Genomic DNA, 14,018 nt, shown 5'->3' with positions numbered 1-14,018 from the left:
TTTAATTATCTTTAGTTTGTTTCAAAGCCTGAAGCAACTGCTGTTGCTTAGGCGATCGGAAAATTGCTTCCAGTTGCTGAAGTCTCTTCCCTGTTGTTTCTTCTGGCAGTGATTGCAGACCGGCCTCCCCCTGTCATTCGGCAGGGTCCTGTGAATCAGACTGTAGCTGTAGATGGTACTTTAGTACTGAACTGTGTGGCCACAGGCACTTTAATGCCCACCATCCTCTGGAAGAAGGATGGGATCCTCGTTTCCACCCAGGACTCTCGCATCAAGCAGCTGGAGACAGGAGCATTACAGATCCGATATGCCAAGGTAGCTTGAGCTGGCAAAAGGGTTTTCTTCTGTGTTTCACTTTGTTTTTTCACCTCCGGGCACGTTTGATGTTGTAAAGCCTACATTTAGAATTAATTAAATGTTAAATAAATGGTTTAAGATATTTGGTACTTCATGCTCTCAGATAGTTCATTCTTTATGCTTAACACCTTGGCTTATTCTGCCTAGGGCACATTATTTCAGATTTCATAAGGAAAAATGCTTTTAAAAGGTATTAATTAAGGGAATTGTTTCGTACTTAGAATACGAAGGGGAAAGCAAAACTTGCATTGCAGTAAGACGAAGCCTTAAATTATTAAAGCTTTAGCACTAATAGATTAAAATTATCTAATGATTTCAAATGTTTATAAAGAAAATCTTTGTTTAGCATACTGCAGTAATATAGCCATGCACCCAGCTTTTGCAAAACAGTTTTTAAAGTTTAAACATATTCACTCAAAGTGTAAACAGAGCTTAAAATGGCTAACCACCTGTGAAATACCTGGCTTCCTTAGGGAATTATGGCAAGTACCTGGTCAGTACTGCTGGTCATGCCTTGCATGCTATAAAACGTTTTAAACTATTGTTAAGTGTGGGCATACTGGCTATTCTCTGCTATCTTTTCTGTGGTTCGGAATGTAGTAATTTGTTTTTTTTTTTTAAATTAGGTTGAATACCCCACTTTACTATGTTCCCTAGGGTTGCCCTGTTACCAATTACAAGTTACACTGGCTTAGAGTTGGAACCTCTGATTTTTGAGCAGTTGTGTTCCGTGCATTTGCTGAGGCTGGGACCTTAGGAGGATAGCATTTGCGGGGGGAGGGGGGGTTGAAGGGAACCCTTTTGAAATGTGATTAAGTCACATATAGATAAATAATCCAACATTTAAAACTGGATGAGAATAGCAAGCATATGGAGATTCTTTTTTGGATCTGATGTAGAGAGAAATTTATTCTAACACAGGGAATCCTATATGTAGAAGGCCCCATGCAATATTTAAGCTTTGTTTTAAGGATGACACGCTCTCTGGTGCTGCAGTCCAGAGAACTCCCCAGGCGTTATTATAGGCAGAAGGTTGACAGTTGCATGGGGTCTTGTCATCAAAATTCCTTCTCTGTTTATTAGGACCTCTGCAGGGTGAGAAATAAATGCTACAAGAACTGGCCTTCAGTTTGTTCATAGCAGAATAGGTAACATTAAATTAGTGGCCTTTCCAGTCCTTGAACGAATGCTCAGAAATAAATATCCATTTTCAGTTTGCAGAACACAACTTCTAATGGAAGATCTTTCTGGTTCAAAGTTTTTGCAGCCTGATATGTTTATCCATATTCATGGGGGAACACGGAGAACTGTAATTACTTTTCTAACCCACTGAGTGGCCTGATTGTTTCAAATATTTATTCTTCTCTTTCCCCACTCAGCTGGGCGACACTGGTCGGTACACCTGCATTGCTTCAACCCCAAGTGGCGAAGCTACATGGAGTGCATACATAGAGGTCCAAGGTAAATCAATTAGGGTTTCCTTACATGGAGAAAATACATGAAGGAAAATCAGAAATTGAAATGCAGAAGTTATCTGGCTCTCCTAAATGGCCAGTGCACATGTGAACAGCATTCAGCTTAGGGCTGCTTCCTGTCTGTACTCAGCATTTCTCTCTCCTTTGTTAGAGTTTGGAGTCCCAGTGCAGCCACCAAGACCCACTGACCCAAACTTGATTCCTAGTGCTCCATCAAAACCCGAGGTTACAGATGTCAGCAGAAATACGGTCACATTGTCATGGCAACCTAATTTGAATTCAGGTGCAACACCAACCTCTTACATAATTGAGGCTTTCAGGTATATAAGTCTCGTGTGATCTCGCTGTACTTATGCTTATGCAATGTTGTTAAAGAGGCACGTGCTAACCTGCTGTTATGTGTGTTTTACCCTTAGCCATGCATCTGGTAGCAGCTGGCAAACTGTGGCTGAAAATGTGAAAACAGAGAGTTTTGCGGTTAAAGGGCTAAAACCTAATGCGATTTATCTCTTCCTTGTGAGGGCGGCTAATGCATATGGACTAAGTGACCCAAGCCAAATATCTGATCCAGTGAAAACTCAAGGTAAGCTTTTGATAACTGAACATTTTAGGTATCCACAGTGGCTGTCACAAGTCGATTGAGCAATCCAGATGCAGAAATCCCAGTAGCTTCTGACCCTCTGCCTATTCTGGCTATAATACATACTAGATGGTAAAATACAGTGTTTAAACTTGCATTTCTGTATAACATAGACTCTGAAAGCTGCTTAGATAGCATATTGTGTTGCCTAAGGGAACCCTAGTATCTCTTACCCAGAAATTGTTACATCTTGCAGAATAGCTCATTAGCAACAAATGTAATCTCTGATTTTTTTTAAGTTATCATGCAATTCCTCAAATTCCATGGAAATGTTGTTACTATGTCCAGTGAATCAAATGAGGCATAAGACTGAGAGAGAGAAACAGCACATAATCTAAGTTGGTTTCTTCTGCATTGGGAGAGGAATTTAAAATTTGAAGGAATTGGGCATTGTGAGCTACTAAAGAAGAGGTTTTGGCAATATATCAGAAGTATTTCAATAGCGTAACTATTGAAAGTAAAATACTAGGGAAGAGAGACAATGCATACAGATAACCAAGCGGAAGAAGAGGCTGGGTGGCAGTGGATGAAGGAGTCATCCACTGGCTCCAGCTATGACAAGTCAAGCTATGGACTGAATCTGGCTACGCAAAATTTAAAACAACTTCTGTGTTCACTGTAGAAAACAAATGACACTTCTGATGGTGTACAGGAAATAATGCATTGCAACTTTGCAGCCTGCGTTTTTCAGTAGAAATATTTAAGAAGAAAAAAACTGGAGATTTTTTTTTTAAAGTAAAACTGATAGAGGTAATTATTTTTTACCCCCATGCTTTTCCTACTTGCTGGGGAAATTGACCCACTGGCTTGTTAAGAGTGCCTGTGTTGTGTGTTGGTTTGTTTGTTTGTTTGCATAAGTACATGTTCGTTTTTGCAGGGAAGTTCCTTAAAGGAAACAAAGCATTTTCCCTTGGTGACTTTTCATTTTTTCTGAAGTTGGTCTGAAAGCAAGTCTTTCTCGTCACCCCTGGGGAGTGAACAGTTTCACATTGCTCTCCTTTGTTACTATGCATCTCTCCTGATGGGTGACCATTTTGGTGGATTATATATATAGACAGCAGAGTCATGGTCACCTGGAAAATAGGGATTGCATAGGTTCCGAAGTCTGTTACCAAGGGGAGATTTAGTAACCTGTCAGTTATCTCTGTATTCCTGGGAACAAGGCAACACGCGTTATTTTGTAGGCAGGCTGCAGTGTTCTGCATGAGTCTGGTTTTCATGCAGTAGTTTCATTCCTGGAGATGAGGATGAGATGAGGTCTGAATGTCCCAAATGAACTGATCACTGACCTGACTGTGACACAGTGAATGAGGCAGTGTTCTGTCCACTCAGCAGACCGGAATAGTTTATAATGAATGGCATGGAAAAGCTTTATATAAATCATATAAAGACCTGAGAACCGTACAAAGCCTGAGTGAAAATACCAACTGATAGGTAAAGTGTTCATCAATAGTAAGAAATATAATCTCGTGTCAAGTTCTTTAAAGCAGTTCCATTTTTCTTCCAATACCATTGCAGTTTTGTGTAAATGGTGGTCTAGCTAAGTCCAAAAATTTCCCAGCTTACTTTTTGTCTAGAGAGTGGTATAGACATGTCGTAAATCCATGTCCAGACCAGGAACCTGACCTACCTTCATCATTACACCTTACTAACATTAACAACAACATGCTTAGGTGGTCTCACTGACAGTCCCTGTCTCAGAAGCTTGGAGCTGAAACAAGAAGACACATGTATTGTCCTATAGTACAGACATGCAAATGGATGAGCCTATTAATAGTTTGATTCATATTATTGATTACTCATCTTTTATGACTAGCAAAGACAGAGCTAATTATTCTACTCACTTTCCTGTTACAGTCTTAAGAGGGTGACGTTTAGGCAACTCTCCAAACAGAAGCTTCTATCTTAAATGCTTTCAAACTTTGGAGGGAGGGAAATACTCTAATAGATGAACTGTTTGGCAGAATATACTACATCTGGCTACGGAAGTGATTCAGTGGAGGGTTTTTTGGTTTCATTGTTTTATTGTTATCAGTGTTCCTTGCTAACAATCCAAATTTGTCACCCACTGACTCCACACTAACCTCAGTTTGCTTCTTTAACTTTCAAGAAATCCCAACTTCTTGTAAATATGTTGAGGAAACTGTATGGTAAAAGTTCAAAGTGTTGTAAGTTTTGTATTCCCAAGTGGGAACTATATTTCTGGAAAGAAGCTTGTCCTCATGCCTTGTCATAATGCAGTTTTGCAATGGTTTTATTATTGTTTAGAGAAGACCAAAAGCTGGGAAACCAAGAATATTACCACCATGCAAAAAGCATGCTTTACAACTGTTGCACTTGCATTTAATAAGTGTCTTCTATATCAGCATCAACTGTGCTGTCCAAACCTTAGCTTTCAAGATAGTCTACACAACTACAGTGACTTGCTGTAGTAGTTGTAATTGTACATAAATATATATGCAATTTATCTGTACTCTCTCTTTGGCAATTCTTGTAAGCAGACAGGTATTGAAATTTCCAAGGTCTTCAGAGAACAGAATCCTGGAAGATTTCCTGATACTGCTTTGTCACTAGAGGAGGTCAGGCAGCAAAGTAGTAGGCTGGAGCAAAGTTAATGTAATGCATTGCTTTGTACCTGGAACTATTAATTAAAAAAATAAATAATAATAATCACTGTTAGTACTTTTCATTAATTTCCCAGTCTGTGATTTTTAGTCCTAGTCAGCATGGTATATGTTTAAAATGAAGCGATCAAGGAGAGATACATGAAATCAATACAGAAGCCATGTTATCTGCTGTCCATAGTACATATATATTTTAGACACCTTATTAGTGATTGCTCTATAAATTTTATGTCTGACAGTCATTCCATTTCAGTTAAATATGCTTTTCAAAGGCTCTGCATGGAGAAAATATGTTTTTCCATTGTATCATTGTGTATCTTGAGAGGAATTTGTCCCTTCATGTGTATGAACAATTATTTTAGCTGTAAGATGGACCAAATGTCAGAAGAGGCAGACAGCAGTCAGCTGTGCTCTGCCTTCTCTTTACAGAAGTCATTTGCCAGCAGAGAAGATGCAGCCACGTGACTCATTTTTCATTTCTTCATTTTTTACATTTATTTTGTAATTAAAAACAGTAAGTTTGCCCATGAATTTATCTGAAGATACAGCTTCTGATTTTGCCACTTTTTATAGGTTTCCTGGTCTCTTGGAATTTGCAGTGGGTAATAGGACATTTCCCTCTCCCTTCAGAAAAGAATAAAGAGATGCTGCTGTAGTCGTTTACCAAAGACATCCCTGAGTGTGCTTTTTCTTTTTATGTGGCATTTCCCTCCTGTTTCTCTCTGTCAAAGGAAGTGCGGTGCATTGATTTGGTGCTACCTAAGCGCTAGTGATTTGCTCTGGAAAATACTTAATGTAGGTTTTTTTCTTACATAATTGGGAAGTGCTTAGGGTAAACTTCATTGGTGATAGCATGATATACTTTATGATATATTCATTTGTATTTACATATACTTATTTTTGCAATCATGTATCCTTGTGAGAAAGGAATCTTGAATTATTACAGATGTTCCACCAACAAGTCAAGGTGTGGATCACAAGCAGGTCCAGAGAGAACTAGGTGATGTGGTACTACATCTGCACAACCCTACTATCCTTTCTTCCTCCTCAATTGAAGTTCATTGGACTGTAAGTATAAACCTGTGTCGGGGAGGTGGTTATATATGCTGCTGAACTGTACCAGTTGTGGTGGAGTCACACTTTAAGAGTCTGTGTAGTTTCTATGCTTGCAGATGTTTTTCTCTGGGGTAACTGCTACTTGGTCTTTGCTTTCCTACTTCATTAAATGTTGTCCCATTGTTACCATTTTATGTCTCCGTAGAGAGTGCTGTTTACAATATGGTGAGAGTTTCAGAGTCCTCCTCTGGAAGCTGAAGGACTGATCAAAGCCTTCTTAAATCCTATCATCTGAAGCTTTCGCACTGCGTTCAGTAGGAAGCGTATCAGTCCCCTAATGAGATAGCATGGGCACTTCCCTGTCTGTCAGTCACCAGCAGAGAGAAATACTGCATAATTCCGTTTGAAAGTGTTACCTCCGCCCTATATACATACTGATAAACACACCCAAACCCCTATAGCCTCATCTGAACCTGTGCTTTCCCATGATGCTATGAGAATGCACAGTACAGGGAGAAGAGACGGAAAGAGCAGGCGGTTTTCAGATGTTGCATTGAGGTTGCTCTGGCAGGAGGAAGCGGGAAGCTGAGCGCATGGAGGATGTAGCAGAGGAAAGGAGGGAGGGGGGTACAACGCTGTGGGAGTCCTGAAGCAAAGGGAATGGGAACATACGTGAAAAAGATTCAAGTAGGCTTACAAGGCTGAGGCCTCTGTGAGAGAAAGGATTAGGAATGTTTGCTGTGGGAGAGAGCTGGCAATCAAGAGGTAGGAATGAAGAGAAAGAACATGTGAAACTACAAGTACCAAGCAGTAAGATAAGAAAATGTAATTCGAAGAAGAGCAGTTTTAAAATAGAATGCAGAATGAAGAGAAAAAGGGGGATAATTATACCAGGTGCAGGAATACAACCAAAGGGAATGAGCTTTGAGGTCTTTTTAGGACTTCCATCTGAACATGTCAATATGTTGGCAGGGACAGTGTAGGGAAGCACAGGGTGTAACCCCTGCCATGCCATGCCAGAACATTTTGAACAGGAACAAAAGGCATTTTGACTCTGTAGAAGAGCCATAGCCCAGTGGAGTCCTGGTCCATGACCAGATCTCCTTGGTGCTGCAAGAGTACAAATAATATCTGCTGTGTTACACGGTAATTACACGGCCACCTGCAGCAGGCAATCTCCTGTTTAAACTAATAATGTTAAAACATCTTTGTAGTGCCTAGCACGATTTTGTTTGACCTTTAGTTACAGAACAACCTTTTCCAGACAGGCAGTTTTTGTCAGTCTCTGGGGTGGCCTGTGGCTTCTCTGCAATTTCAAAAATAAGCATTACCTCAGTTTCAGTTAACACACTCATTCTTTATGTGATTATTAAAAATGAAACAAGTTGCTTTCTGGAGTAAAGTTGCAAGCAAACAGTTTTACTGTATCACTGTGTGAGATTTTTGAAAATAGGGAAAATTTGATGCACTTTTTAAAATGTTGTTGTTGTTGTTACAGGATTTTCTTATTCATCAGAAATTGAAACCGGCCGTTAAAAAATAAGTGACTGATCATTGAGAGATCAGTTCCATTAGATAGCTTTCTGTTTCGGCTGTAGCCGACCATGGAATCCCACCCTGGTTCACATTAAGATTTCTTTTTCCATACATGTGATATGCAATCACCTCGCTCTAAAAAGCATTCAGGGCCAGCGAGGATCATTTTGATCTGCTTTTCCGAGCCTTGGCTGCGTCACCATACTGTGCTTTATGAGCCTTCTCAGAGCCCCCTCAGAACAGCCCTTTGCCTCCAGCGGAGGCGGCTCCTGCTGCGTGGGTGGACATGGAGGAAGAGCCGGGACAGATCTGCCCTCTGACAGCCCAGCCTCGGCACGGCGATGGAGGCAGTGCCAGCTGGCTGCCCTTCCCATTCCCTTTCTCCAGAAGGAAGCAGGCAGGAAGCGCTGCTCATTTCATGGATATTGGGAGGCTTCCACACCTCGGGAGAGTTGGCAGGCTCTCTCTTTGAGCTCCGTATTCATCACCCTGACTTGTGGAGCCATAGAGCCCCTGCCCGTGCCCTCCGCCCCCCCCCCCCCCCCCCCCCCCCCCCCCCCCCCCGTGCCTGCCCTGCCAGGCAGATGCGGGTGGGCACAAGCCTGCCCTGTGCTGAGCTCCATGGCCCTGCAGATGCAAAGGCTGTTCATTTCACGGAGCTGGGGCATATTATACAATTCCGTTATCCCCCTTTAATGCCTTCATAAATCCACGGAAACCAACACGGTTCTACCGGCTTCAAACAGATTAATGCACTAGTGACTCACGCCTGTAATTTGCAAGCCACCTTTATCTGCCTTGGCAGTGTTGTTGCTTTGAATAAAATGAGCGGGTGGATGGTCTGAGGGCCATGCACAGTGTCACAGGCATCATTCCTGGGTCGTATTTGTTAAAGGATGTGTTGTGTGTTCTGCTGTCTTGCCAGGTTGACCAACAATCCCAGTATATTCAAGGCTATAAGATTCTGTACCGACCTACCCCGGCATCCTACGGAGAGTCAGAGTGGTTAATCTTTGAAGTGAGGACTCCAACCAAAAACAGCGTTATCATTCCAGAGCTGAAGAAAGGTGTAAACTACGAAATCAAGGCCCGTCCTTTTTTTAATGAGTTTCAGGGAGCAGATAGTGAAGTGAAATTTGCAAAGACCCTGGAAGAAGGCAAGTAGGAGCCAGATTGTCTTCATCTTTCCTTTTTGAAGTAGTAGTCTGGCCTGCTTTCCTCTGATATGTTCATTATTTGATTTTGTTTGATGTGCGTGCTGTTTGAGAACAGCAATCTGCGGCAGCAGAGGCTGTGTCGGACTGATCATTATGTGAATTGTTTGGTGACACAGAAGTAAATATTCAGAACCATGTGAGAGAGACGGAGAGAGAGGGATGTGCAAAAATCCCCTCCAACACACAATGGGAAATGTGCTTTTTATCTTCACTTCAGTGTGCACTCCTCCCTGCTGAGTTCATGGTCTGGTCACAAGTGACTTCTGTCAGATTCAAGCACTTGCTAATCACTATCTTGAGTAGATAGCAGACACCACAGAAATCATCAAAGAGCTATAGCAGAGGGAATGGAAGCCACAGTTTTAGAAGGCTTTTATATCTGGATCAATCAGGAAGACAAAGTGAAAAGATGAATGAGGGCAGCAGAGATAGTGGACTAAATTATGTATTTCCATCTCATACATGTGCTAAAAAGAGAAGATTCGTGAAGCTCTTCCTTTTGTTGCTGCTCAGGCATAATGAGTATGCAAGATGGGCAGTGCCTCTGAATAGGGATTTCGGTGCCTCTGTTGGGATGTGCAGCCTTTCCCCTCCCCAGCAGAAATGCCGGGTAGCTCTGCTTTATTGCTGCCAGGTGTGCTTAACTGCACCATCCTAAGCATCAGCTAAGCATCCAGTCTTTAGAAAGGCTATTTAAAATGCAGAACATAAATTATTAGTATAAATCTGTTAATACGGATTTTAATTAATATTAATTATTGTGTAATGTTATTAAAGTTATTTTAATATTGAATTATTATTATTATTAATCCATATTTTAGTAAGTTTTGTATTAATCGTTGTAATTTACACACTAGAGGAACTGAGATTTAGCAGTCTATTGGGGTCAACTTACAGACTTTATTTTTCAAAACTGTCTATCCTGGGTGAGATGATTTCAGACCAGTGAGTAAGTCAGTGCTCAGGACCGTGACATTCAAGTACTGGGTATCTGATTTTGGGGAGGTGGTGACAAGTGTGACTTACTGTCCTGCGGCAGAACTCGGGGATCTCGATGCAGGTTCCCATCAGTTTCCTTCTGTCTTACTTTATCTTGTGGGCAAGAACTGTTCTCAATGAAGGGTGGGGTGTAAGAGAAAGCCTTTGTGTAGGCCAGAAACCATCTTCCTCTTCAAAAACCTCACTTCTGCACGCGAACTTCCCCTTTCCTTCTTTCTTTCCAACCAAACAGCTCCTAGTGCTCCACCTCAAAGTGTTTCAGTAACTAAGAACGAAGGGAATGGGACAGCGATTGTGGTCACCTGGCAGCCGCCCCCCGAGGACAACCAGAACGGGAAGGTTCAGGAATATAAGGTACCGCTGGCCCTGGGGGGTCCCCTGGCAGGTCCCCTGGCAGGGGGGGCATGGGGCAGGTAGTGACGGGTTGTTCGTGGGTGCTTGGCTCCATCTGCTGGTTAGCCGGGACAAACCGGAGAGAAAAATCACTTCGATTCAAGCTCCGTATTTAGTAATTCTGTCTGGATGGGACAAGGCAATTAAAGCGGGCTCCATAAATCAAAGCAAAGGGTCAGCACTCTTAATTAAAACAACTACCTGCTTGCCTTCATTATACCTCGAGAAATGCACACGCAAGTAGAGAAGGAACCATACCTGTTTGAGAACCATTTTGTGACTCAAAAGACATTGGCTGAGGTAGTAAATATAAACAGGCTTAATGAGTTGAAAAGCTCAGGGATAATAATTAACAGTGTTAAGATCTGAGTAAATTATGCGTAACTGTGTAGTTAAAACAAATGGGAAACTCTCAAGTAAAGAATGTACTTGTATAATAATAAATGTATTTAATGTATAGAAATTTTTCCTTTCACACAAACACTGCCTCATTATGCTCTTTAATTTTTAACAAATTGTAAGCACCTTAAAAATATTTATTATTTGGAGTTAATTCAGCAACATACACTATATTTTCAGTTCAAGCTGTTTTGAGGTAATTTACATAGCAAAGTAACTGAAGCAAGCTACAGATGTTTTAAATGTCTGGTTGTGGATATCAAGTAAGCTTTATAGCCACAGAGAGGCAGGATCTTTGGTTTTAGTCTCCTGCAAATGCACATTATTGAGAAATTATTTCAAATGAGAATGTCTTGGCTATTTTTCAGGTTAAAACTCTGTGCTATCGGCATATATTCCTAGCCATCAAAACTCATTCAGCTTTTTTTATCTCAGTAGAAATGGGAAAGGGAAAAGATCGCTAAGCTTCATGGTCAATTTAGAATAATAAAATGCCTTTCAGAACCTGGTCAACTGTTAAAGAAAATCGGTTTATGGCTTAGTTTCAGATATATAATGTAAACGGGGGAAAAAAAATACTTGCAAAGTTATTTTATTTAAAGACAGATCTTGAGCTGAAGAGAAGGAATTATTTCCATCAAGAAACTGCATCAAAGAAATGTTAAGGTTGTAAGGACAAAACAATAAAAGTCAGGAAACTCACCTTTCCCAGTGGCTCTAATACCTAACATACCTCCTGGCGTTCAGAGGTAAAAGGCTATCAGGTGTAGGAGCAAGCCTCTTGTAGTGCTTGTGTAGCAGTAGATGGCATACTGGCACCTTTCACATCTACATTTATTGTGTGGATGCCATCCTTTGTGCTTTCTACCATGCGCAGAGTGTTATTTCAGTTGCTATATGTAATTGGAGTTTTTGTCTAAATGCTAAATAAATACAGAACTAATAACAAGAAAAAAAAAAACAAACAAACAACCACATAGGTGTCCGGCAAAATTTTCTCTTTTTCCTTTCCTCTTTATTTTTCTATCTCCTCTTTTCTCCTAGAAAAAAGGTATGTGTATGTGGGGGAATTCTTTGTTTCCTCAGCAACTCTGTTCTAAGGCAAGAGTGTACCTACTTTAATTAAAGGATAAAACAAATAGGCAGGGGGATACCACCTTAACTGAAGAAATGACAGTTGCACACACAAAAGGCCAGAAATTCAAATCACAGCAGAAATCATTCCCTCCTTTCCTAGCACATGAAGTTAGAAATTCTCATTATACTAATTCTTTCTTCGCTTATGTGTCTATTATAATGTGAATTCCTCCTTCCTTCATTACATTTTTAAAGTTATTTTTCACTTGCCTGTTTAGGTGTGCAATTAAATATAGCAGGCAAGCACGGAACAACCTGATGTTTAACCTGACATTCTTGTTTTGTGAATTTTTCCATGTGTTTGAGCACCCAAGAACAAATGAATTATGAATTTATTATTTATTAATTAGTAGTGAGCAGTTACAAGTACATAGTAAATTGGTTTTGTTGTTTGCACACCCCACATTGTACGAGGTGGCAGTAACAATTTCTGTGAAAATGACATAAGTCAAAATGTAGATTTAAATCTTCTATTCTTAACTTTATGGAGTTCTTATTTACATAAAAGCATATTCATGGACCATGTTTTAGGATTTTAGAGCACTATTACTATTAATACTAATAATTCTACTACTGCTACTGACTGAAACAGTGTCTAGTTTGTATCAGAATATAAAAAGGAGATTCTCTTCTCTTCGTGTGCTCTGACCTGCGCTGCAGCAGCGGTTAGGTATATGCTGTTGGGGTTCTATTGCAAAGGAGCTTAAAATACGTTTCAGATCCTCACAGTGTCCCACCAGCCCTTTTTCAATCCCTGGCATCCAGAGAAGGGAAAAGGGTCTTAAAATGTCCTGAAGGTGGAATAGCGTTTGCAGTGTCCAGCAGAAAGGGCTCTACAGGAAGGGCCCTGGCAGCTGTTCTGCACGTGAAACTCTCGCCCACTCACCTGGCAATCCCCACAGCGGCAGAATTGCACACGGGATTAAGAGCAGCTATCTGGGTACTGCATCTTTTAGGAGCTCCATAAGTCAAAAGCAAAATCATCCCTCCTGTGTACAATCAGCACACGTTCAGAAATGCTGCTGTTCTCAGGAAAGTTTGCTTCTTTACAGATAAGGTACTGAATTTAACTAATCTAACTTTCTGGATAAATATTCATTGTAGAGCAATACATTTGTGGGAAAGTAATAAAGAGGAAATCAACATGGCTTCATTAGTTTTTTAGCAGACCTAGATTAGCTGCTGCTTCACCTTTAATAGCAGTTGGGAGTTCAACTATACTCTTAAAAGCATTTGCCACATCAATGGTGCAGGCCTGAGGAGATAAAAATATCTCATCATACTGTTTCTCCCAATCATTTAATATCATTGATATAATTTATAAAGGGGTGCATTGAGGTTGTTAGACCTGTGTCCTGATCTGAACCAAAAAATGAGATCTGATGCCATGCTGTTGTCTCTTAATATTTTTTTTTAAAAATAACATCTGGATTCCAGCATGACATCGATTCTCTTGTGATGTCATGTGATAAAAGACTTGCCCTTGCACTTCAGTGAAGAAAGCCTTGCTTGACATATGATTCCTGAACAGGAGAATTGCAAATTCATTTAACTGAATGCTCTTACTTTGTTGTTTAGGTGACCAGTTCTTGGCGATGGGGCTTCCCTTGTTTGTTCTGTGTTACTAATGCTTTTAGTTTTATTAGCACTGATGTCACTGGTTGAACTGTAAAAAAAACGAATAACCCATCAAATAATTTTAGTAGTTGGAACTGCTCTTTGGAACAAGAAGTATCTTTTCAGTATTCATAGTGCCTAGGACAGCAATTCGTGACCCAGATTAGAGTAGTGGCAAATTCTAAGGTTCTTTATCCAGCAGGAAGGAATGTGTCATCCTTCCTTCTGCTTATCCTTCGATGTTGAACTTTGAACATGTATACGTACCGTGCACTTCCTTCCCTGCAGGTTTGGTGTCTTGGCAATGAAAGTCGATACCATATAAACAAGACGGTAGATGGTTCCACCTTTTCTGTAGTCATCCCCTCCCTAGTTCCTGGTATTCGATATAGCGTGGAAGTGGCCGCAAGTACTGGGGCAGGACCTGGAGTGAAAAGTGATCCCCAGTTTATCCAATTAGGTAAGCCTGCTGGTAATCCTACCTATTGGTCTCAATGATTTTTGTTTGTTTGCTTTTTTTCTTTTATGGCACCAGAAATACTTGCGAGACAAGTGAAATAGATAGTGT

At 40.6% G+C, this 14,018-nt stretch overlaps 1 protein-coding gene across 7 annotated transcripts in view; it reads left to right on the top strand.

The window, feature by feature from the left end:
* The window catches only part of ROBO1 (roundabout guidance receptor 1), a 650,998-nt gene that overhangs the window by 592,144 nt on the left and 44,836 nt on the right, over positions 1-14,018 (top strand). For all 7 annotated transcript variants that reach the window (XM_056327045.1, XM_056327049.1, XM_056327048.1 and 4 more), the window contains 8 exons: positions 110-315; positions 1,737-1,818; positions 1,984-2,152; positions 2,249-2,415; positions 6,043-6,164; positions 8,614-8,845; positions 10,137-10,258; positions 13,739-13,910. In XM_056327045.1, coding sequence (XP_056183020.1) covers positions 110-315; positions 1,737-1,818; positions 1,984-2,152; positions 2,249-2,415; positions 6,043-6,164; positions 8,614-8,845; positions 10,137-10,258; positions 13,739-13,910 — 1,272 coding nt within the window. The remainder of the gene's footprint in view (positions 1-109; positions 316-1,736; positions 1,819-1,983; positions 2,153-2,248; positions 2,416-6,042; positions 6,165-8,613; positions 8,846-10,136; positions 10,259-13,738; positions 13,911-14,018) is intronic.

The sequence above is a fragment of the Falco biarmicus genome, chromosome 2, assembly GCF_023638135.1.
Source record: "Falco biarmicus isolate bFalBia1 chromosome 2, bFalBia1.pri, whole genome shotgun sequence".
NCBI classification, from domain to species: domain Eukaryota; kingdom Metazoa; phylum Chordata; class Aves; order Falconiformes; family Falconidae; genus Falco; species Falco biarmicus.
This window is presented reverse-complemented; position numbering and strand designations above follow the sequence as displayed.